Raw genomic sequence first — 26,783 nt, 5'->3', positions numbered from 1 at the left:
TTCTTACTGTTTTGTAAAAGCTCTTCATATTAAGACGTTATCAACCCCTTGCCATTTTTCCTAGTTTGTCATTTACCTTTTAATTTTTTGATAGCATCTAACTGCTACAGGTTTTTCACTTTTACACAGTCAACATCATTCAGTCTTCTTTTCATGATTTTATCTATTGTTTTAACTCCTTGAAATCCCTACTGTTCCACCTTCCTGATCCCACCAATTCTAGGACAAGAGAAATAAGTGCATTTTATTCTTGTTTTGAGTTACTATTTAATTTTCTTATATTTCTTTTTTTTTTTTTTTTTGAGATTTTATTTATTTATTCATGAGAGACACAGAGAGACTGAGAGTGAGAGGAAGAGACACAGGCAGAGGGAGAAGCAGGCTCCATGCAGGGAGCCCGAGGTAGGACTCTATCCCAGGACTGCAGGATCACGCACTGGGCTGAAGGCGGCGCTAAACCGCTGGGCCACGGGGGCTGCCCATTATATTTCATTTTTAAGTGGGGAATAATCAACAGCACTACAAGTGAGGCTAGATGCTTACTTTCCTCCGATTACTTCTTACAGACTCTGTAAGAAGATAAAATTAATACCAAAGTCTCTGACAGCTAGTTGTATGATGATGGTCACATCTAAATGCTCTCAGTGAAGAGAAGAAAAACAAATAGATGGGTGTTCCCAAGAAAGCTCAAGAACTCAAGTCCTCAGATCTAATCAGCCTGGCAAATAGGTATTTCTTCATACTAGTCCTTAGAAGGGCAACGTCAATTGTCTTGTCTCAGTACCTGATATAGAATAGGTGATCAATAATTGTCAGCTACTAAATTAAATCCACTGGCTAATGTTATACCTCAGTCAGGATGAAGTGCGCCTGGCCAACCCGAATGGCGCTTACTGGGGAGCAGCATTATCAGCTGAGGTTACACAACATTAAAAGCTGCATTTTCCCATAGTCTTCAGGGCTCCCTGCATCATACCCCATAATGACTAAGAATTCTTTCTTAGAATGTGGTGGGGTGGGGAAACACACGCAAGGATTCCATCCTGATAATCTTCCTCTGGACATTGTTATTTCCTAAAAGTAACTTGGATTTCTCCTGCCTTGCCAAGGCTCCAGGACCTCTTTTTTTACATGTCCTCTAACAGTGGAACTTAGTAGAGGTGAGCATAAGACAGTCCTATTGACTTTATTTCATCTTAAAAGGACTACTTCTGGGCTTCAGGCCTTGATTCCACCTAATCTTGATTTGCTTTCCTGATAAAAGGGAATTAACTGGTAAGATTTATATTCCTATCAAGACATTTTTGCTTTCTGAATCTCACATATTTTTATGTATTCCCTAATCTACAAAATAATTATCAAGGGGCACAAATGACAAGATCAGAAATGGTTCTTTTAGGGGCGCCTGGGTGGCTCAATTCATTGAGCATCGACTCTTGATTTAGCTCAGGCCATGATCTCAGGGTTTGGAGATGGAGCCCTGTGTCAGGCTCTGCAATGGGGGGTGGAGCTTGCTTAAGATTCTCTCTCTCTCTCTTCCTCTGCCCCTCCCCCATCCTATACCCCCCCCCAAGCCCCACCCTCCAAAAAAAAGAAATTAAGAAAAAAAAAGAGAAATGGTTCTCTTAAAGCTCTGGCTGTTTGGAGATCTGAATCAGAATATTGTTTCTCTGTGGTTCTGATGTTAGGGATAGCTACCTAACTTGGAGAGAAACATCAATCTACTAAATGACATTACACAACAATCCTGACTCACATTTCTAGCCCTTTCCTGTTTATCTCTATGTGAGAGGAGGGCCTTTTTAGTATTTTTCCCCCTCCAGCTTTATTGAGATATAATTGACATATAGTATTCTGTACATTTAAAGTGTACAATATGATTTTATATATTGCAAAATGATTACCACAGTAAGGTTAATTAACACATCGATCACCTCACTAACCTTTTTTTTTATAACATTTAAGATCTTTTTTTTTTCAGCAACTTTCAAGTATTATCATATATTAACTGTAGCCACCATGCTGTACATTACCTCCCCAAAACTTATTCATAAGTGGAAGATTGTACTCTGACCAACTAATCCCCAAAACCCCTACTCTGGCAACCGCTGTTCTACTCTCTATTTCTACAGGTTAGGGTTTTTCCTAGATTCTACTCATAAGTGAGATCATACAGTATTTGTCTTTCTCTGACTCATTTCACTTAGGATAATGTCCTATAGGTCCACCTATGTTTTTGCAAATGGCAGATCTTCTTCTTGTAGCCTAATGTTCTAGTGTATGTGAGTGTGTCTCACATTTTCTTTATCCATTTATCTGCTGAAGGACATTGTTACTGATGAAGGATAGGTGGAAGAAAGCCAGGTAGGGACAAGGGGCCCTGTCCTAAGAGGAAACCACCCTTAACAGGATTTTACACCACCCTGGAGGAGGCCCTCTACCCTTTCCTACGTGATAGATGACAAAAACCTAATTGGATGACAAACTTAGGGAGGGTTAATGATTAAAACAACAAGCCCATAAAAGCCTCTAGACTTGGAAACTCCTTCTCAGGTCCTCTCCTTCTTTGGGAACCTTTGTACTAGCACTCAATAAACCTTGCTTCACTGCCCACCACTGTCTGGTCTACCCTTCATTCTTTGAGTAGTATGACCAAGAACCATGGACACCAAAGGAAAAAATCCTGTGACATTACCATGCCTTGGCTATTGAGAATGCTGCAATGAACATGGGGTGCCAATATCTCAAGATAGTGGTTTCATTTCTTTTGGACATACAAGAAATGGGATGACTGGACCATATGGTAGTTCTACTTTAATCTTTTGAGAAACCTCTATACTATTGTTTATAGTGGCTGCATCAGTTTCCATTCCCACCAATTGTGCACGGGGTTCCCTTTTCTCTACATCCTCGCCAACACTTGTTAGCTCTTGTCTCTTTGGTGGGCATTCAAACACATTTGAGGCAATATCTTAGTGGTTTTTTTGATTTGCATTTTCTTGATGATTAGTGATGTTGATTGAGCACCTTTTTCCTATGCCCAATGGCCATGTGAATGTGTTCTTCAGAAGAATGTCTATTCAGTTCCTATGCTATTTTTTAATAAAAAATTATCACATGGTCTTTAACTCACTTGCTCCTCAACATATGTTCAGCTCCAGGTAAGAGTTGGTACAATATCCATGAGCACAAAGAAGATAAATACAAAATTATGTCTGTTTCTTCGACAATATAGCCTAGGGATGATCAGTTTGGATTTTATAGAACCTATACTTCCCTAGTTGGCATCCAGTAACCACTTTGATGAGACAGAATTTGGAGTCACACAGGTTTAGGGCCATATCCTAGCCATGTGATTTATAGCCCATACAAATATAACAACCTTTCTAGGCTTCCACTGCCTAATCTATAAAAGTGTGGGTTATAGTTTCCTTGAGGGTTAAATAATCTATGTAAAGCAATTTTCATAGTTCTTCGAATGTGCTAATCCTTCAAAAAAATAATAATGAGGAGGGCAGCTCTGTCAAGATGGAATAAACACATTCCACTCATCTCTCCCACTAAATATAACTAAAAACCTGAAACAGAATTGATGGAGCAGCCAAATGAGGACACCAAAAAGGAAATGGCAGTAGGCCAGCTGCAAAAAGGATCGAGAACCTGAAATACCACCAGACCACCAGTGAGTTCCTCATTTTTCTTTCCTCTGTCATCTCTTAACCTGGTTCAAAGGCTGTCCAAAACCCAGAGCTGGTGTGCTGGGTATGGACAGAAACAGCTTCAGGAGAAGCCCTCTATCATTTATCTAAAGCAACAAGACAGCAGATACCTATTGGAGAGAGATCCTGGTTTCTTTTTTGTTTTGTTTTTCCTTTCTGTCCAATGCCAGCCCCAAGCTATCCTACAACAGCTGCAGTGGCGGCAGCAGCCAAGTAAGTACATAAAATTCAGAGGGAAAGGAATTCTTTTTCTCTCTCCTGAGAAACTGTGGAGTCCCCACAGTGTCCCCATTGCTGTTCTTCTCTGTCCTTTTGCTGCTCAGTCCTGGAGGCACAGGATCATGGGAAGTGTGCAACAGAAAGGGGAAATTAAAAGCCTGGCTTTCTAGGTAGACGAATAGGAAGTAAAACCTTGGGGTGCCACAAAGAGTAGGGAAGAATCACAGAAAAGAAAACAATTGTACATGAACTGGGCTAAGCTTCCAGGTGATCCATATCCATAAAGTGATCTTAAGCATCATACTTCAAGTTTTGAGAAGTGAATTACAGAGGAAGACCACTGCCCAGACCCTGGGTAGTAACAGAGTGGTATACAGGTAGGACAGATGCAAGTGGCATTGCAAAGGTTTTGAAACTGAACTGACTTTAGAACCATAGTGCCCAGAAGTCACATAGGAAAACTGCTACCCAAACCTAACCAAGTGATGAACTGCTGAAAAAATATTCTCCAGAAGATTTAAATAGGACTGAAAATCACATACCATAATATTTGAAGTTGCTAGTATACAGTACAAAACAAGGAAGAAAGAAAATCTTAACATTTGGCAAGGGAAAAGATAATCAATACCAAACCTCAGGTAACACAGAGGTGAATTCTCAAAGACTTTATTTAAGTGACTGTTATAACCATGCTCCAAGAAAGAAAGGCAAACACTACTGAAATGGATAGAAAGATTTAAAAACTTTGCATAGAAGTTGAAGATTTAAAAAAAAAAAAGAAAAAGAAAGGTACCAAATGGAAATTTTAAAATGGAAAAACAGTAGATTTGGCATCAGAGAATGAAAAAAATCAGTGAACTTGAATATAGATCAATAGAAATTTTTCAACCTTCTGTTATTTCAGAAAGAATGAGAAAAAAAGAAAGCCTCAAGGACCTGTGGGACAATACTAAGTGATCTAACAATTGTCAACAATTCCTGTGGGAGAGGAAAAACTGCGTTGCCACCCCAAACCCCCAAAATTTGAAGAATTTGTGACAGACAAATGGTTACCAAGGTTTGAAGTGAGAGAAGCATTTGGCCAAAAGAAGAGCAAGGAGTCTTTGGTGTAATGAAATTGCTCTGTATCCTGTCACATGATTTTACACATGCTTGATAGAACCGCATACCAAAAAAGTCCACTTTTACTATGTAAATTTTTAAATAATAGTTTACAAACAGGATCAACTGGTCTAGTTTATACCGTATTTTGTTAAGATTTTCAATGATTTTCTTTTTTTTTTTTTTGAAGATTTTATTCACTTATTAATGAGAGATACAGAAAGCAAGGGGCAGAGACACAGGCAGAGGGAAAAGCAGGCTCCAGGCAGGCAGGGAGCCCGAGGTGGGACTCGATTCCGGGACTGCGGGATCACACACTGGGTTGAAGGCGGCACTAAACCGCTGAGACACCCGGGCTGCACCAATGATTTCCTTTAATTTTAAGACACTTCGCTTGATACCTTAAGATAAACATAAGCCCTTAGAATAACATTTGCTGCCAGAATTTATGTAAAATCTGGCTGAAAGGTGAGTCTCAATCCGTGAAAAACTAATCACTTTAACTTCTTTTTTGTACTTTTGATGCCCTGTCTTCCTTTACCATCTCTTTAGTGCTCTTACTCTCTTTTTCTCTCTTCCTCCCTTCTTTTCTGTCCTTTTGTCTTTACCCTGATTTTACTGATATTTTGTCAAGATGTGGATTTTATGTTATATTTGGCACTAAAAAAAAAACCCTTCATTTTTTTAAGTTGGATGAACTGAACATTTTCTATTTTTCTCTCAAAATTAAACTATTCTGTTTTATTACTTACAAGTTGATTTTTGCCTATGAATGATTTTCAAAACTGTTACTTTCCCTTTGGTTGTTCAGGGGCTCTCAGGAAAGAGGTAAATTCATCCCTCCACTTCTTCAGGGAGTAGCGCATCTTTCCCCCTTAAAGGTGACGTAACTGTCATCGTTTTATATTATAAAGATGAAGCTTTATCTAGTCTAGATTCTTTTAAAAAAATTATACCAGAAGTAAAATTATACCTATTTCTTTTGCATATTTAAAAATATTTTTTGAGGGGCTCATACAGCAATTTCCCAGTAATGCATTCATTTATTTTTGTGCTATACCCCCAGTGAAGGCAACATGTTTGGTTTACAACTAAGCAGATATATACAGAACAATCATCTAGGAGAGGGATTTAAGGTTAACTTGCAAATTATCAATTATGTCAATATACCACGATAATCAGGAATTGAACATGAGAGAAAGGTGCCAAGTTAAAAAAGAAAAATGGGTTTGGAAGACTCTATTAAGAAAAACACGAAGTGGGATGCCTGGGTGGCTCAGCAGTTGGGCATCTGCCTTTGGCTCAGGGCGCCCAGTCCCTGGATGGAGTCCCACATCAGGCTCCCTGCAAGGAGCCTGCCTCTCCCTCTGTCTGTGTCTCTGCCTCTCTCTCTCTGTGTGTCTCTCATGAATAAATAAATAAAATCTTTAAAAAAAAAAAAAGAAAAGAAAAAACTCGGAGCACCTGGGTGGCTCAGTGGGTTAAGCATCTGACTCTTGATTCCAGCTGATCTCATGACCCTGAGGTCATAACCCCATGACCCAATGATATCAAGCCCCATGTAGGGCTCCAGGATGGTCCTGATTCTCTTTCCCTCTCCCTTTGCCCCTCCCCCTGCCTCTTCCCCTCTCTAAACAAACAAAAACTTGCTTGTGACTTTATATGGTGAAGCTAGAAAAAGTTTGATAGACTAAGAATTCTGGTAGTACTAGAAAATTTGAGCCAGCTCATCATATAAAAAGGGATGTTTTTGAAAAACCAAAAGAGAAGAGATGATTTACTCTTAACTCCACTGCCGTCTTTGTGTGTTCTTCCACTGTCCTTTCCACCTTCATCCTCTGAATTTTCTACTTCCTGGATAACCATCCTCGTCCCTTTGGTTTGAGTCTTAGATGCAGGTTCAGAATTTTTCATATCTCTCTCAACCTCCAACAAGGTCTTCTGCAACATAAACACCATGTTAAAGAAAATGTTTTCCTTTAATTAAAAATATAACCATTCTATGAGGTAGGAGTATGAAGATATTAAAAAGTGAATAAAGATACATAGGACAATACTTTTTATGGTGACTTTCTTTTTTCTTTTTTCAAACAACTTCATTGCTTTGTCTGATTATAATCATTCATGTCTGTCGTCAAAAACTGAAAGCATTAATGAGCATGAAAAAAAATCATCTGAAATCCTGCCACTCTAATAATGACACATTCTGACATTCTTAGATATGTTTTTACACATATGTGCAGATAGTTTTATACAAATAAAATCATGACACGTTTTTAATGTTGAAAATTCTGTTTTATGCCAACTAGAATGAAAAAAAAAAATATATATATATATATATTGAAACATTTCCCTTTGCCCCATGCCCATTTTTAACAGCTTATGGAGGCATAGCTGACAAAATCACATGCCTAAAATGCACATATTGATAGGTTTTGACATAATATTCATCATTCCCAGAAGTTTCTTCCCATTTCTTTGTAGTATCTCCCATTTGCCTCTCCCTGCCAAGTGCTGTTCTTCCCCTCATGATAGGTTAGTTTGCATTTTCTAGGATTTTATATAAATAGAATCATCCTATGTACTCTTGTTTTGTCTGTCTTATTTCTCAGCATAATTATTTTGAAATTTATCCACATTGTGCATTTCTATCAGTTCATTTCTTTTTACTGCTGAGCAGTATTGTATAGTATAGACATAACACAATTTGTTTATCCATTCACTTACTGAAGGATATTTTAGGTTGTTTTTAATTTTGGTGATAACAAAGCCATTATGAATATTTGTGAATAAATCTTTGTATTGATATATACTTGCATTTTTCTTGGGTAAATAAGTATGATTGGAATGGTTAGATCATATGGGTAGGTGCATGATTTTATGTTTAACTTCTTAAGCAACTGCTAACCTGTTTTCCAAAGTGGTAGTATCGTTTTATATTCCTAATACTGTCAGATCCTCCATATCCCCACCAACACTTGCTTGGTATGGTCACTCTTTGTAATTTGGGTTATTTTAACAAGTTTGCAATGGTATCTCTTGTGATTTTAATTTACATTTCTCTAGTGACTAACGATCTTGAGCATCTCTTCATATGCTTATTTTCCATTCACGTATCTCTTTCGGTGTAGAGTCTGGCAGTCAAATATTTCGCTTATCTTTTTATTTTCCTGTTTGTTTTCTTATTATTGAGTTTGGAGAGTTCTTTGCAGTTCCTACAGATCTTCCTCAATTTACAACGGGGTTATGTGTTGATAACCCCATGACCCCGTTGTAAGTTGAAAATGCATTTACAAGACTCAAAATGGATGAAAGACCTCCTAAATATGAGACAGGAATCCATCAAAATCCTAGAGGAGAACACAGGCAGAAACTTCGCTGACCTCAGCCACAGCAACTTCTTGCTAGACATGTCTCCAAAAGCAAGGAAAACAAAGGCAAGGATGAACTGTTGGGACTTCCTCAAGATAAAAAGCTTTTGCACAGCAAAGGAAACAGTCAACAAAAGCAAAAGGCAACCTACAGGAATGGGAGAAAATATTTGCAAATGATACATCAGATAAAGGGCTGGTATCCAAAATCTATAAAGAATTTATCAAACTGAACACCCAAAGAACACATAGTCCAATCAAGAAATGGGCAGAAGATACGAACAGACATTTCTCAAAGAAGACATACAAATGGGCAATAGACACATGAAAAAATGCTCAACATTACTCGCCATCAGGGAAATACAAATCAAAACCACAATGAGATACTACCTCACACCAGTCAGAATGGCTAAAATTAACAAGACAGGACAACAAATGTTGGCGAGGATGTGGAGAAAGAGGAACTCTCTTACACTGTTGGTGGGAATGCAAACTGGTGCAGCCGCTCTGGAAGACAGTGTGGAGGTTCCTCAAAAAGTTGAAAATAGAGCTACTGTACAACCCACTACACTACTGGTTATTTACCCTAAAGATACAAATGTAGTGATCTGAAGGGGCATCTGCACCCCAATGTTTATAGCAGCAATGTCCATATTAGCCAAGTTATGGAAAGAGCCCAGATGTCCATCAACAGATGAATGAATAAAGAAATAAAGAAGTGGTATATATGTACAATGGACCACTATTCAGCGGTCCAAAAAAAAAAAGAAAGAAAGAAAGAAAGAAATCTTGCCATTTGCAATGATGTGGAAGGAACTACAGGATGTTATGCTACGTGAAATAATTCAGAGAAAGACAATTATCATATGATCTCACTCATATGTGGAATTTAAGAAACAAAACAGGATCGTGGGGAAAAGAGAAAAATAAAACGTGACGAAATCAGAAAGGTAGACAAACTGTAAGAGACTCAATTATAGGAAACAAACTGAGGATTGCTGGAGGGGAGGTGGGTAGGGGAGAGGGATAACTAGGTGATGAACATTAAGGAGGGCATGTGATGTACTGAGCACTGGGAATTATATAATAAGACTGATGAATCACTGACCTCTACTGACCTCTACCTCTGAAACCAGTATACATTATATGATAATTAATTGAATTTAAATAAAATTTAAAGTTCCTTAATACAAAATATTAAATTTTTTTAAAAAAGAAAATCCATTTATAACACCTAACCTACCAAACATCATAGCTTAGCCTAGCCTACCTTAATCGTGCTCAGAACACTTATATTAGCCTATGGTTGGGCAAAATCCTCTAATACAAAGCCTATTTTATAATATAGTGTTAAATATCTCATGTAATTTATTGAATACTATACTGAAAGTAAAAAACACAATGGTTGCATGGACCATGGTTTTGAGTGTATTAGTTTCCTCCTGTGATTACATGGCTGACTGGGATCTGTGGCTTACTACCCCTGCCCAGCATATTGCTAGCCTGGAAAAAAATGAAAATTCAAAGTGCAGTTTCTACTGAATATGTACCACTTTTGCACCACCATAAAGTAAAAAAATCATAAGTAAAGCTATTATAAGTTGGGGACTATGTATATATTCATGATGTAAGTTCTTTATTGGATACACAATTTGCAAATATTTCTTTCCAGTCTGTGACTTGCCTTTTTTTCTTTTTATAGTGTCTTTCAAAGAGCAAAACTTTTAAATTTCGATGAAGTCCAATTTACCAACTTTTTCTTTTGTGGATTGTGCCATTATATCATACCATACCTAATGAATATTTGTCTAATCCAAGGCCATAATATTTTATCCTATATTTTCTTCTAGAACTCTTATAGTCCAGGTTTTACACTGAGATACTCATTTTGAGTTAATCTTTGCATGTGGTTAAGTCCTGAAAGTTAATTTGTAAACATGAAATCGCATTGGGTAGTGACATTGTTTTAAATATTTTTTAGAACATTGTCATGCGGGATCCCTGGGTGGCGCAGCGGTTTGGTGCCTGCCTTTGGCCCAGGGCGCGATCCTGAAGACCCGGGATCGAATCCCACGTCAGGCTCCCAGTGCATGGAGCCTGCTTCTCCCTCTGCCTGTGTCTCTGCCTCTCTCTCTCTCTCTCTCTCTCTCTGTGTGTGTGACTATCATAAATAAATAAAAATTAAAAAAAAAGAACATTGTCATGCTAACTTTTCAATAAATATACCACTACAAAATGAAAGTACTATGGGAAGAAGATGTGTTCTTCAGGGGGGCCCTAAACCTAATCCACTGAAATGCTAAATTCACAAATACACTAGGGACACCGGCTGCCACTGTGAGAGAGTGAGACAGATAACCTGACAGATGCGTGTGGAAACAGTGACAACTTACTGCTGGACGATGGTTCTCCATGGGTTTCTCACATTTCTATGTTGTGAGCAGAGACATAAATAACATTTGTTCTGGACTATCTCTTTCAGGATGTCTGTTACTGAGAAGTCTTGGAAAACAGAGTATTTCTCTTCGGAGAAGAGAGTACATTTGCTCTCTAGTAAAATAAAGATGGTTCCCTCCTGAACAGAATTTTGGACAGGTTTACTTGTATCAAGTGATAAAAGACGGTACTTTCCTAAATTTGGGATTCCTCGGCTGTGATACAAACCCGATGAGTGTGCAGCTAGCTCTATGTGGGCCACTCGGCACCATCCCCATGGGACTTGGGGGCCCAGGGAGCTGACGTAAACTTGAAGTTCATAGTTTGCTGTTGTGTGAATAACAGAGTCCTCTGTGTCTGACCCAGGAGCTTCATCTCTTCTGCTAGGCCACCTCGTTAATCTGCAAGTAGGGTAAAACCTGAGACTCTTGACAGTTCTCAACATTTACCTCTATTCTTTAGGCCTCAAAACAGCTCCCAGAGTGCATATGTGAGCCAGTCTGCTCAGTCAGGCAGTGAACACTGTCAGTGGTGCTAATGCTTACAATGCACTCTTCTAAGGCCACGGAACGCGTGCTTAATCCTACCTAGGAAACTTCTATAACACTCTGCATAATAAATTGAGATCGGCTCAGAGAAAAGCATTGCCTACAACACTACAGGAAAGAGAAAAATCAAACATCCTTGTTGTGTGTTATATCACTTGTATGTGAAATCCAAAAAAGCCAAACTCATAAAAACAGAAGGAATGGTTATTACCAAGAGCTAGGGAGGTATGGGCACTGGGGAGATGTGGCTTAAAGGCACAAACTTGCAATTAGTAGATAAATAAGTCCTGGAGAGCTAAGGCACAGAGTAGAGATTATAGTCAGCAATACTGTATTCTATACTTCAAAGTTGCTAAGAAACTAAATCTTAATTGCTCTTACCCATAGAAAAAGAAATAATTATGTGATGTGACTGACAGGTATTAGATAAAGCTAAGGTGCTGATCATATTACAATATATAAATGTACTGGATCAACACATGGACACCTTATAAACAATGTTCTATGTCTAAATAAAATGTTTGCCCTTCAGAAGTAGGCTTACAGTTTTATATAGTTTAAGAGCCTGCTTTCTTCCACTTTGAATAGATATTAACAATTTAGGGCATGAGGGATATACCTAGTTGTGTTTTTTTTTCTTTTGTGCTATATCTAGTTTTAAAGCTGGGAACTAATTCTCAATATCGATCATCCAGCAAGACCGAAGTCATTTTAACATAAATACAGAAATAATAACTAATAGAATCAGGTGAGGAATCCTTTCTGTACTTACTTTGGCCAATTCATTATCAGGTTCAACATTCAGTACTTTATTCAAATCTTCTAGAGCCTCCTGAAGCTTGTTTTGATGTTTATAGGTAGTGGCACGGCGAAGAAGAGCTGAAAATTCACCTCCAAAGGTTAATTTTTTAACATATGGTTATCATGGTTAGAACTTATTTTTCAAGGGGAAGAATACAAATAGAATCATTTCGCCTGCAATCGTGCAAAGCTTACACCCATTTTCATATTTTTGTTGTGCGTACATGTCCAGAAGATGGTGGTGGGATAAACAGAAGAGGCTGCCTCAGGCACCAGGCCCGGCGCAGCCCCAGGCCCTGCCCGCTCCGAGTGCTTGCCGACTCCAGACCTGCCGATGCCAGGCTGCACTGCAGTTCCAGGAAGCTTTTCATGGAACGTGAACACTTTCCTCCTAATAATCATCGTTAGCAGTACTTTGCCACTTGATAAAAATTGAGAAAATCCTTTCCTCAAATTTAGTATATTGCTGATCAGCAGATAGCTCAGAATACAAGCTATTGAATGAAGCCTTTATAGCAATCTCTAAAATGATTAGACGAAGGTATTTCACACAGGGAATGGACAGAACCCTGATGATGAGGTCAGCTCAGTTCGGAAACTGAGTACTTTGGTCATTTGCATCAGATCTGTATACTTCAAATAATTTGGCAGTTCTTTTTTTTTTAAATTTTTAAAAATTATTTATTTATGATAGTCATACAGAGAGAGAGAGAGGCAGAGACAAGGCAGAGACATAGGCAGAGGGAAAAGCAGGCTCCATGCACCGGGAGCCCGACGTGGGATTCGATCCCGGGTCTCCAGGATGGCGCCCTGGGCCAAAGGCAGGCACCAAACCGCTGCACCACCCAGGGATCCCCTCGGCAGTTCTTTAATACTGATAATGAATGTCTTTAGAGTCCCATAATTTTCCATGTATAATGAGAGACCTTTGTATGGTAAGTCATTATTTTGAAAAGAATGAGGCTTGGAAATTGTGAAAAATGAGAAATTTATATCCGATATATTTTAATATGCTATTTTAAAACATACACTTGGCCAATTTGATTTTAGTGTTAGAGTGAGCCATGAAAATCTACAGGATAAATCATTTTGTCATAAACTTAATCAAAATCATTGCATTATACTTTAAATACACGGTTAGCTATTACCATTATTACTCAGAAGGGAACTCCATAAAGAACATGATATAGCAGTTATAATTTTTTTTAACTTTTTAGTTTTGAAATAATTTTAGATATATGAGAAAGTTGCAAAGATAATAGTTTTCATATATCTCCTTCCAGATTTCCCTAATGCTAACATCTTACATAAAAATGGAATATTTGCCAAAACTAAGAAATTAACATTGGCCTAATACTATAAACTACAGGCTTTACTTGGATTTCATCAATTTTCCCATAATGCCTTTTCCTGTTGCAGGATGAATCAAAATACCACACTGCACTTAGAACACTTATATTCTGAGTAAAACATAAAGTTTTGGAAAGGAAGTTATTCACTTAAGCAAAAAATAAGACTTCTTAATGTTTTATAGCCCTACTCATACTAGATTTGGCTCTACCCATTTTTTTTAAAAGATTTTATTTATTTACTCATGAGAGAGACAGAGAGAGGAAGAGACACAGCCAGAGGGAGAAGCCCGCTCCTATGGGCAGCCTGATGCAAAACACGATCCCAGGACCCAAGGATCACGACCTGAGCCAAAAGCAGACACTCAACCACCAAGCCAGCAAGGTGCCCCTATCCAGTTCATTTCTTAAATAGTGAAGATTCTAGTGCTTTTGAAATTACTCAAACAAGGAAAAATGGAAACGTAAAGTCTGGTACTGCTACTCTGGTAGCAGAAGATGGACCTTATGGTTGAATGTGGGTTCTAGAGTCTGCTGCCCAGCATTGAGTCCTGTCTCTGCCATTTGCTAGCTGTGTGACCGTAGGTGAATTGCTTTATTTTTCCATGCTTCAGTTTCCACTTTCTGTAATGAGTGTACTAACAATAGCACCTGCACCTCTATCAGCTATTGTGAAATCAGTGAAGTTAATACACGTCAAGTAACTGGCCCAGGCACAGTGTTGGTATGGGCCCATCAGAAGATCACAAAACTTTTTGCCACCTCCTAAAACTGGGAGCCTTCCCATAAGGTGAAAGAAGGGCAATCCATGGCAATGACAGTCAGGGCTGATGCTCTAGGGTTTCCCCTCAGCATACCCATGGCTTCTGCACACACATTTTCACAGGCACACAAGGGTACATTCCAAGTAGAAAAAATGAAGTATTTATATTTACTCAAATCCATGACATTTAAAAAATTAGAGTCTAATATAAATTATGCTGCTGCCTTGTGGAGTGATTCTTTCTCAATAACAGAAATGGAGAGTGGAGTCTAATGTGTATAGTCAGACTCAGACAATAGCAAGGCTGTACAGCCACTGAGACAGGAAATCCAAACACAGAGTAGGTTTTGGTAAAAAAATTATAGTTAGTTCTAGGCACATTTTAAAATATCTATGGACATGTAGGCAGAAACGCCCACAAAGCCACTGGCAGAAGGTTCTAGAGCTTTGGCATGGGCTTATTATATTAACAAATGTCAGAAATTCTATATTAAATTATACTCAGATTTTTTTTTTTTATAAAAAGGTAGCTCGGGATCCCTGGGTGGCGCAGCGGTTTGGTGCCTGCCTTTGGGGCCCAGGGTGCGATCCTGGAGACCCTGGATTAAATCCCACGTCGGGCTCCTGGTGCATGGAGCCTGCTTCTCCCTCTGCCTATGTCTCTGCCTCTCTCTCTCTCTCTCTCTCTATGTGTGACTATCATAAATAAATAAAAATTTTAAAAAAAAGGTAGCTCAATAAACCAGTAACAAAAAGATAAATACTATATAATTCCACTTAGAGGAGATTCCTAGAATAGTAAAATCATATAGACAGAAGGTAGAGTAGTGGTTGCCAGAGGCTGAGGGGAGGGGAAAGAAGAGAGTTACTGTTTAGGGACAAAGAGTTTCAGTTATGTAGGACAAAAAACGTTCTGGAAATGGAGGATAGTGATGACCACACAACAATATGAATATATTAATACTACTGAATTGTACACTGAAAAATGATGAAGATGGCTTTATGTTATGTGTATTTTACCACAATAAAAAATTAAAGATAAAAAAAACACTATAGTACAAATGCAAGCTTGAGATATTTCTTTTAAAAGATACATATTTTATTCAATGTCCTGGGCTCATTAACCACTTCAGTGCAAATAACCAGGAATTTCAATCTCAAGTTATGGGGCACCTGGGTGGTTCAGTGGTTGAGTGTCTGCCTTCAGCTGAGGGGGTCCTAGGATCAAATCCCGCATCAGGCTCCCCATAGGGAGTCTGCTTCTCCCTCTGCCTATGTGTCTGCCCCTCTCTCTGTGTCTCTCATGAATAAATAAATAAAATCTTAAAAAATAAATTCCAAGTTAAACTTGAAGTTAAAAAATAATTTTGGGACAGTGATGATAGAAATTAGAGCATATTTGAAATATTCTTAGTATAATTGCAGTGAATGTCTACAAATGGTCTAACAAAGTCTGATGTAAATTCAAAGCATTCTGTGAATATTTTTACCTTTTATGTTTCCAGGTTCTAATTCCAAGACCTTTTCACAATCCCAAAAAGCACTGTTCCAGTTCTGTAGTTTGAGTTCTGCTTGAGCCCGATTGTTGTAGGCCACCACGGTGGGAAGCACTGATATACTCCTACAAAAGAGACATTTACTGGCTACACGTAGACCAGAGGAAAACGTAAGAAGATAGAGAAACTCAGCTAAAGTTATAAACAAAATAAGTATAGCCTGCGTTATGGGCAGAATTGTGTCCCTCATACTTACATGCTGAGGTCCTCACCTCCAGCAGCTCAGAATATAACTATATTTGGAGATAGTCTTTAAAGAAATGATTAGGTTAAAATGAGGTCATGAGGGTGTACCCTCATCCAATATGACAGGTGTCCTTATAGGAAGAGGACATTAGGGCACAGACACATGCTGAGGAAAGACCACTTGCAGTCACAGAGAGAAGATGGCCACCTACAAGCCAAGAAGAGAGGCCTCAGAAGATGCCAGCCCTGTGGACACCTTGATCTCAGATTTGCAAACTCCACAATGGTGAGAAAATAAATTTCTGTTGTGTAAGCCCCTCAGCCTGTGTCACTTTGTTATGGCAGCTCCAGCAAACTAATATAGCCTGCATCGTCAAGAATAATAAAATGCAGTTCTACAGACATACTGAGTCAGTATTTAGGCAGATGCTGAAATATCCAGTTAAGCAGTTTGAAGTGGACTCTGGCTTTAGAAGTGACACAGTAACCTACATATCCACAGACCTCCTAAAAAAAAACAGTGTAGTTAACATCAAATATCAAATACATTTTTTTGACTCCTTGGGGACAATTTCCTAGTACAAAAAAAAAAATGAAGCAATCAACCACACCTAATATTCTTTATTAAGTTGTTATGGTGAGTTTACTTTATAATCTAAAAAACAAGAGTTTTTTAAAAATAAAATAAAAACAAGAGTTTAGTTTGTAATCTAAAAGTATATTTAACTCTAAGGAAATGATCATCATTTTTTTTTTCTTGGTGCAAAAGGTGGTTTCATTAAAGCACAGGGACAGGACCTGTGAGCAGAATGAGTTCAATAATGATCATAATCAGAAAAAGCCAATTGAAGAAAACAGAACAGTAACAGTAACTGAGGAATACAGACTTTAAGAGAGCAAATTTTACATTAGGGATATGAAAGCAAAATAACTAGCTGAAAGAAGGACTTAAAACCTACCCAGTTTTTGCTTAATAAGTTGATTTGGAGTGCTGTGAAATAATATATTCCTAGGTATAGGGAAGACAAGGGTATTGGTGCACTGAATTTTCTGAAGCCAGAAGAAGAAGATAAAAGGGAAAAGATACAAAAAGTGGCAATTTCCTAAGATCACTAAAGATGAATATAAAGAAATCACATGGTTGGGTAGAGACCAAACATAGACAATACATGTAAGAATAATATAAGAACCTGACACTGAGCACCGCTCACACAAACACCAGCTCATTTAATCCTCACTATGATCCTGGAGGGAGCATTACTGCTCTTCCCATCTTATAGATGAGAATAACAAGATGTAACAGAAAGGCTAAGTAACATGCCAGAGGCCACCAGCTAGTAAATGAGTCAGGACTCAAACCCAGTCTGTTTAATTTAATCCTCTGAAGTAGGCACTCTAACAATCTCATCACATGGAGGAAACTGAGGCAAGAGAAGCGAAGAATCTGCCCAATGTCAGAAAGTGGCAGTCTGAGTTCCCTTAACCATTATGCTATGCTGCTTTAATTTTTCCACCTCTGTGATTTCTTAAAAGAAGAAAAAAGTTTTTTTCCCTGTAACATACAAAGAGATTCTCCACTGGTGGAAATCCCTAATAAGATAGAGAACAACATCACAGCTGACTTCTACCTGCCTGAAAGGGGAAGACTATACTGAATGAGAGATAGATCAAGGGCCTCTTTACCTTGGATGTTCACTTAAACAGTGGAGACAAACTTCTCTAGAGACACAACACTGAAAAAAAAAAAAAAAACTTCCATCCAAAGGTGGAAAAGGATTGTAGAGAATTTATTTCTAAGATGGAGTAAGGGATTCTATAAGCGCAATTAGTTTATGATGCTATTTTAGGAAGTTAGTCTACTTTTGATCAACTACAAGAGCTTCAAAAGTTCATACAAGTATTTATTGAACATCTCCTATGAACCAGGTACTTTGTTGGGCATTGGGGATACGATGGTATAAAAAACTGACAAGGGCTCTGCTCTGACAGAGCTGACAGTCTAGTTACTATCAAAACACACAAACTTAAATTGTACTCCAACAAGTACCATAAAGGAGAGGCAAGACTGCTATAAGACCCTATAAACTGGGGAGTCAGGGATGGGGAGGAGTGGAGTAGGGTGCAGATTTAACCCTGTATGGGAGGTAAAGGAAAACTTCCCTAAAAAGGTGATGCATGGGATGAAATTTGAAGGTAAGTCTGAATTAACTAGATAATGAGAAGAGGAAAGAATATTCTACACCGAGGACCCAGCATATACAAAGGCCCTGCGGTAGGAAGTAGCATCATAAATACTAGGATTAGATCCAGGCAGTCTGACTACAGAACCTGAATTCTTAACCTCTAAGCTATGTGGACTTCCTGTCAAGTTCCATTCAGATGGCTTCATCTTCTCTCTAAAATAGGAAAGTTAGGATCTCTGTCAAACTAGGGGTGGAGTGAAGAGCTTAAGGGGCTGAGAAAAGTATTGAAAAACAAGGGAAACAAGTGAATTTATGATAAATCTTAAGTACAATATCTTGAGTGATTCCAACATAAGCTTTTTAGCTTATCATTATCATTTCAACAATTAATTGTAAACATTATCCTTGTTTTTTTTTAAAAGATTTTATTTATTTATTCATGAGAGACACAGAGAGAGGCAGAGACATAGGCAGAAGGAGAAGCAAGCTTTTCGCAGGGAGCCTGATGTGGGACTTGATCTCAGGACCCCGGGATCACAACCTGAGCCAAAGGCAGACACTCAACCACTGAGCCACTCAGGCATCCCTATCATTTTTTTTTTTTTTTAATGGCAAGTTTAAACTACAACAAGGGGCACCTGGCTGGCTCAGTTGGTAGAACATGCAACCCTTTTTTTTTTTTTTAAGATTTTATTATTTGAGAGAGAACATAAGCAGTAGAGAGGGGTAGAGGGAGAAGCAGACTCCCCACTGAAAGGAGAGCCCAATGTGGGACTCCAAGCCATGACCCTGGGATCATGACCTGGCTGAAGGCAGGCACTTAACAACTGAACCACCCAGGCACACCTGAGCATGTAAATCTTGATCTCAGGGTCATGAGTTCAGGTTCCGTTTGGGCATGGATGCAGCCTACTTAAAAAAAAAAAAAAAAAAAAAAGGCAACATAAGCCACAACAAAAATCTGCTTACCTAGTATAATACATCACAGCCTCTTCATAGTCTCCTGAGTTGAAAGCTTCATTTCCTTTTTCCTTTTCACGAGTAGCAAGGCAAGTCTTTTCCTTCTCAGTTAGACCTAGAAATAAGTGTTATCTACTGTAAATAAAAATATAATTGAATACAATTTTTAATGCTTATTTTAACAGAAGCAGAACACTGTGAAGTAAATAAAAGAAAATAAAGGATCGCCTATGTTTAGGAAATGTTTCTTTAAACGATTCACAATTTTTCAGGGTTTAGATTTAGTATTGATTTTCTTTCACTTTAAAGGTGCTATATATACACCAATGGACTTCAAGTAAAAACAAACTACTATATTTTCTGTTTTCAGAAAAAAACAAAAAAATTGAGGGATTGGAGAAAAAAGAGGATTTGAAAAAAGAATGGAAAACAAATTATAGAAAAAATAGGTTTATATTTTTGAGTCTTACTAAATTTAAGTAATGTTAACTATGACTCATATAAAATTAGGTAGTTAAGGGATGAAACTGAATTTGTTAGAGGTGGTCAAGTCTAGGAGAAAATCCATAAATTTTTCATGGAAATCTGTAGCACTTAAAGAGAAGGTCTAGTTCGATAGCTTTTATTATAATTTTGAAAATGCAAAGATGACAAAATATCCCTATTTTTCCCCAATTACCTGCTGTGCCTATTCTTGTCTCAATTTTAGACAAATATGACTTGTTGTTTACTACAGTTTTTTCTTTGTAATCTTCATCAATTTTTGAACATTCCTTTTCCACGTCAAATCTTAAATGAAAGGAAAAAAACTGAAAAAAATGTATAATTCAAGCAAGAAAATAAAATTTATTATTGATATTCTTATACTTGTACCACTGTGCCTTAGGAGACAATTCCAAAAACATATAATAGGTTTATATTACAAGTCATCTGTATTTGCTCTTGGAGACCATGCAATTCAAGTGAGGACTTACATATTAATCAGACCTAAAACTGTTCAGAATTGTGTAATTAAAATTGTGACTAATTTATCTCAATTTAAAGCTTTTGTCCTTTTTTTATTTTTGACGGGTATAGGAATTACCTGAATTTTTTTTGGTTTCTTTTATAAAAAAAAGGATGCTGTAGATATTTTTACTTAATGAAAAAATAAGATCAAAAGTGCTTAGACCATACTCTTAGTACTCTACTAAAGTCACTTGGTAGTTCTTGATATGTTCAGATTTATAATAATTAAGAAGTTATTATATTTTATGGTATTTTATGGAGAATTTTTCAGTGACAAATTTTGTATTATGAAATATAAAACATACTTATCCCATTCTGCATAATCCCTCGGAATTTTCTTTTTAGTTGGTCTACTATTAGAATATTTTTCCTGAAAGAATAAAATTGTATTTCATGAGACATATTTAATATAAGATTAGCAGGTTTTATGATAAATGTAACGTGAAGTATTGGATTAAGATATACTAATTGAATAGATAAGAAAAATAGGTATTCTTGAAGTTATAATTCAAGTATTATAACTATTAATGTACAGCATGTTATAAAAGGATCTTACTTTATTTTATTTTTTTAAAGATTTTATTTATTCATGAGAGACACAGGGAGAGGGAGAAGCAGGCCCCACTCAAGGAGCCCGATGTGGGACTCGATGCGGGGACTCGATCCCAGACTCCAGGATCATGCCTTGAGCTAAAGGCAGACTCTCAACTGCTGAGCCACCCATGCGTCTCAAAAAGTTTTTTAAATTGGTAGTTAATTTTGGGAGCAATCTATAGGAATTTAAGTACATATCTAAGATTTTAAAACTTGCATACATGAAATGTGATTTTTAGCTATTATAATAATGACAGACAGATACCCAACTTGGACTAATCCTATTAAAATAAACTATTGGCTTAGGTAACCATAGTGATGAAAGGGCAGGGGTAATGCTAGATGAAGGATACGTATACTCTTTCCCTCCTGCTCTCCTCCCAACCCCCCAACTCCCATCCCTAGTCTCTGCTTCTTTCTGTCCACTGATTTCATTTTCCCCAGCTGGCTACTTGCTGTTTGTGTAGAAGACACAGTGGCCACAAGCAGTGTGGGATTATAACCTAACGGGCCTCCCAATCAGAAAGGAGAGGGTCTCTTCTCTACACTTTTAGTTAGAGAAATCCCAGGGAAGGACTCAGCATTTGCTAGCTTGAGTCATGAGCCCATCCCCCACCAAGCACTAGCTTGGGGCTATTCCTTGGCCCAACCTGGGTGGTACCCCACTACAAGCACTAGAAGGAATGGGAGGAAAGCAAACAATAGCCGCTATGCTCGCCAACAGTTTCCTACATGGTTTCTTAAAATTTTGTCACATTCTGAAACCAGTTTGAATGGGTCATTTACCCATGTACAATTTTGTAACATTGGACATCAATCACTTGAGGTTACACAGATCTTGCAAATATTCCTACATTTCATTAAACACTTTAAAAATCCTATCTGTTAATTATCTTTATTGAGCTCATCAGAAAAGTCTTTAAGTATCCCCTTAAGGGAAATTTTTTTTTGTCACAAGCAGGTATTTAAGAGCCAGGTAAGAATATGAAATACTCTAAACTGCTCAGATTTTATCACTTGCAAATAACACTGTCAGTTGTTTTCCTTAAAGTGACAGACCCACTTCATTCATTTTCAATGTCAAAAACTCAAGCCTAAATAACAATAACAATAATTTGTCTGTCAATAACTCTTTCAAGTAAAACGTGTTCCAAGACAGAGTAGTAATGTAAGCTGGCAATTCAATCATATTAGTCTCGAAATAACAAGTCCTTTTTGAATACTTTTTTTGTCACAGAATATTAAAAAGATGTGATCTCAAGATTTAAGACTTATAATACATAAATGTTATTGTTTCATCTAAGACATTTTTAAGTCAAACTGGATTTTTTTTTTTTTACTGTAAATGGGTAGCTGTGGCAGATACAGTGTGTACTAGCATAGTTTGGTGCCACTTATTCACTGCCTTGATTCATGCTACAGCACAGGCAGCTTTATTTTCAATACAAATGTCAACACAGTGAAAAAGACAAAGCAGTAGCATTATTTTTAAAAATAGCAATGACTCTCTGGACCCTCTGGAGGGATCTCTAGGAGAACCAGGGTCCATGGATAATACTTTGAGAATCACTGTACTACTTACTAGTCTATCTACCTCACAGAACTGTACCGTCCTGTTATATTTTCAGGGCACAGAGTTAGCAAAAAATGGGTGCTCAATAAATACAAATTTATTTATTACAGATAGTGGCATCCTTACCATATTACAATGTAGTTGAATTACATGAGTAGCTCTTAATAGGGAGTAAAAAATACAGGAAGGTAAATTATTAGAGAGTAGTGTGATGAAGAGCTATGGATGTTTTCTTAAATAAAATTGAGCATTCAAGGAGGAAATGAGAACCAGAAGAATTAATTAACCCAGAATGAAGAGACATGAGTAGCCAATCTTTCAGAAATGATAGGAATAAAAGAAAAGTGTAGGGCAGAGGGAATGGAATGTGTGATCCGAGTGAAAGCCTAGAGATTCCGGATGCCCAGAAGACAATGGCTAGATTTTGTAGTATCTGGGTCAGGGGGATGCCCAGGGGCTCAGTTTTAACTTTGAAGTTAAGTATAAATGGATCTGGAACTACAATAGGCCCTTCTCTATGGAACCCATGAGTTAAAAAGAAGTCTACATGACAAAATAGGGATCAACCACAGAGAAATCATTCTAAGAAGCCGTAAGAATAAGAAAAAAAAAAATACAGAAAACAAGAGCAATAACATCTATAACTGCTTGAAAGTTTCTATTTAATACTTTAAATCCAGAGTTAATCATGTAATAAACTATTTTCTCTGTCTCCACTCCACAGATAAAGTTGTTCCCTGAAATTCTCCCACACTGAGTTGGATCTTCGGTGCTCATCAAAACTGGTCAGAGTAGGGGCAGCCCCGGTGGCGAAGCGGTTTACGGCCGCCTACAGCCCAGGGCGTGATCCTGGAGACCTGGGATTGAGTCCCGTGTCGGGCTCCTTGCATGGAGCCTGCTTCTCTCTCTGCCTGCTTCTCTCTCTGCCTGTTTCTCTCTCTCTCTCTGAATGAAAAAAATAAATCTTAAAAAAAAAAAAAACTGGTCAGAGTAAAGCAGACAGTACAACAAAAGAAAAAATGAGAAAAGGCAGTAAGCCCAAGAAGCAAACCTTCAAAGAGATATGCTGTTTCATTTTGATCGCCAAGTGATGAAACAGCCTCCTCAAGAAGGCATGACATGTGGCCGGCTGAAAGATAATCCCCAACTCTCAGAGGCCATCACACTGCGGTTATTCTGATTAAACGCTGGCTCCCTTAAAAAACACCAACAACCTTCTCCCCCCATCACCCACACCTCAAACCAAATCGGCCTACCTTACTAACATGAAGACGGCTGTTTGAACCACGAACTGGAGGCAAATTATCTTCCATTGCTGGAAATGTTTCAGTCTCATGGAAGTATACTTCATCTTCTTTTTTAATTTCTGATACCCAGCTCTGAGAAGTGGGAGAAGAAAAGAAGATACACATACAGTTTGAAGTAATTAACCAGGTGTTAGAAAGGATTATATATCATCATAGTTTCTGCCGGGTCCATTTTTCGGGTGACGATTTGATCATGCCATTCTATCTATAATGCCTTTCTACTATTCTTTTAAAACATGGTAAAATACACAAAACTTATCATCTCAACCACTTTCAAGTGTACAGTCTGGTACTGTATGCACATTCACATGGTGTTCCTATTCCTACTTTTCATATCTAACAAGCTTACTGACATCCATCCCTTCCATTAAGCTTTCTCTGAACTACCTAACTGGGCTAATGCTCCTTCCCCTGTTTTAACGCAGAGATTTAAAGTAATCCATTTACTGCTCATCTCTCTCACCTTCTGTAAGTTCCTTGAGGGCAGAACCTGTCTTAAGTCTCATCTTTGTGATTCAGGAAACTAGCACGGCATCTGGCACATAATAGGTTCCTAATAATGTTTATTAAACTGAATTGTCACAGGTTCTAGGAAGAATTGAGTTAGATTATAGAATAGAAAAATAGAATACAATTCTATTATTAATATTATTCAGCAGCTATATAGGGAGGATCTAGTATTTGTCAGACGCTATATTAAATTAGGCACCATGATACAGCAATAAACTATATCGTCTGTCCTAACCGTGTAGGAGGCAGGAAAATAAAAAGGGGGCAGAGAGGTGAAACAGGAGAAGAAACAAAAAGACCGTAAAGGGAGAAAGGTAAAAGGGGGAGGCATTACAGAGGAGGTCAAAGAGTAAGAGAGAATAGAGGGAGAGGGAGAAGTGGCAGGGAAAAGCATGAAAGAAAAGGAGATAAGACGAATCAAGAGGTGACTGAAAAAGAACACGCAATTGGAAAAAAATAAGTTTTGCAACTAAAACTAAGCTGTTATTCCCCAGACAATAGAGCCAAAGAACTCTGGATGTAAACTGCTATTTTATTTTATTGTTTTTTCTTAATGCATTCTCTGATTGGTTTGCAGAAGCTTTTTTTTTTTTTTTTAAGATTTTATTTATTTATTCATGAGAAAACACAGAGAGGAGAGAGAGAGAGAGAGAGGCAGAGACACAGGCAGAGGGAGAAGCAGGCTCCATGCAGGGAGCTCGACATGGGACTTGATTCCGGGTCTCCAGGATCACGCCCAGGTTGTAGGCAGCGCTAAACCGCTAAGCCACCAGGGCTGCCCTAAACTGCTATTTTAATATGTAGATTAATTACCAGGTTTTTTATTTCAAGCCAATAAAATGACAAAATGAGAAACCTCAAAGTTTAAAAAACGTAGTATTCTGAGTTAGAGAATACATATTCCTTAAAATTGCCTTCCAGTGTATTATTCAACCCATAAAATATGCTGAAGAAAATCAAGTTAAAAAAAAAAAGTTTCTCCAGAATCTGCTTTAAGAAGTTATTTCCTAAGCAAAATGAAACCACAAAGGAACTCTGAGAAAATACAGGCAAACATGATTCTGGTGGAGAGGAAGCTTGCTCAAGTATAAAATCAATTAAAGATCATAAGGGATAAAACTAAAAGAAGTGATTACATAAATTTTTTTAATGAATAAACATGAAAAACATCATATACAAATATAAAAGCTTAATGATAAATTGAAGGAAAATTCATTAGAATATATATGACAGAACTCTTACAAATAAGAAAACATCATCAGAAAAATCAATAAAGTGTTATCTCCTTCTGGCCCTGATAGAGTAACAGGGACTGGATTTGCCCTCCTGCTTACACTCTAGAATACTGGATAAGATATATGAAGCAGCAGTTTTCAGACCACTGGACAACAGATAGCAGAGAACAATGATCCTTGGAAGAAAGAAGCAAATGAGGGAAGCTGTGCATTTTACCCTAATCTACTCCTAGTTTCCAGGCTATAGCATAGGGAAAGGAAACCCTAACAGCCCTGTGGTCTCAGTGAATTCAGAAGAACACAGTTCAGGCTTCAGAGAGGTAAAGATGGCAAAGATCCAGGGGTACAAAATACCCAAGATGAGGGAGCTAGACAGAGAGAGAACTCTAAGGATAACCTGATAGCACTGTTTCTGTTAAAGAAATGTAATTCATAGTCAAAATTGTTCTTACAATGAAAACTTGAGACCTAGTAGGCATCAATGGTGAATTCTGGAAAACATTAAAGGAAGAAATAATACCAATTACACACAAACCTTCCTAGAATATTCAGGAAGAGAGAATACTTCGCAACTCATTCTATGAGGCCAGCATTACCCTGTTACCCAAACCAGACAACATTACAAGAAAACTACAGGCTAATATCTCTCATGACAGTAGGCCCAAAAATCCTTCATAAAATTTTAGCAAATTAAGTCCAGCAATATATAAAAAAGACACATCATGGGGATCCCTGGGTGGCTCGGCGGTTTGGTGCCTGCCTTCCGCCCAGGGCGTGATCCTGGAGTCTGGGGATCGAGTCCCACATCGGGCTCCTTGCATGGAGCCTGCTTCTCCCTGTGCCTATGTGTCTCTGTGTCTCTCATGAATAAATGAATAAAATTTATTAAAAAAAAGACACATCATGATCAAATAGCGTTTATCCCTAAATGCAAGACTTGTATAATATTTGAAAACAATGTACATAATTTACCTTATTTACAAACTACAAAGAAAATCTTACTTTTCTTCTCAATAAATGCAGGAAGAGCATTTCATAAAATTCTATACCCATTCATGATAAAAATTCTCATCAAACAAGAATATAGGTACCCTCCTAAACTTTATAAAGGGTCATGTCATAAAATCTAAAGCCAACACTATACTTAATAGTGAATGGCTGGGCAGCCCAGGTGGCTTAGCGGTTTAGCGCCACCTGCAGCCCAGGGCTGGATCCTGGAGACCCGGGATGGGGTCCTGCGTTGGGCTCCCTGCATGGAGCCTGCTTCTCCCTCTGCCTGTGTCTCTGCCTCTCTTCCTCTCTGTGTGTGTCTCTCATGAATAAATAAAATCTTTAAAAAAAATAGTGAATGGCTGAAGGATTTC

The 26,783-nt window shown here is 37.8% G+C and overlaps 1 protein-coding gene across 1 annotated transcript in view; it reads right to left on the bottom strand.

The window, feature by feature from the left end:
- Positions 1 to 26,783, bottom strand: part of SPAG1 (sperm associated antigen 1) — a 62,859-nt gene that overhangs the window by 28,622 nt on the left and 7,454 nt on the right. Inside the window, exons 4-10 of the mRNA XM_055303299.1 lie at positions 23,624 to 23,746; positions 20,506 to 20,570; positions 19,872 to 19,981; positions 19,202 to 19,307; positions 15,798 to 15,928; positions 12,167 to 12,273; positions 6,821 to 6,980 (exon numbers count right to left, since the gene is read on the bottom strand). Coding sequence (XP_055159274.1) covers positions 6,821 to 6,980; positions 12,167 to 12,273; positions 15,798 to 15,928; positions 19,202 to 19,307; positions 19,872 to 19,981; positions 20,506 to 20,570; positions 23,624 to 23,746 — 802 coding nt within the window. The remainder of the gene's footprint in view (positions 1 to 6,820; positions 6,981 to 12,166; positions 12,274 to 15,797; positions 15,929 to 19,201; positions 19,308 to 19,871; positions 19,982 to 20,505; positions 20,571 to 23,623; positions 23,747 to 26,783) is intronic.

Source organism: Nyctereutes procyonoides, unplaced genomic scaffold (assembly GCF_905146905.1).
Source record: "Nyctereutes procyonoides isolate TBG_1078 unplaced genomic scaffold, NYPRO_anot_genome, whole genome shotgun sequence".
Taxonomy (NCBI): Eukaryota; Metazoa; Chordata; class Mammalia; order Carnivora; family Canidae; genus Nyctereutes; species Nyctereutes procyonoides.
The sequence above is the reverse complement of the archived record's forward strand: the minus strand, read 5'-3'. Positions and strand labels throughout refer to the sequence as shown.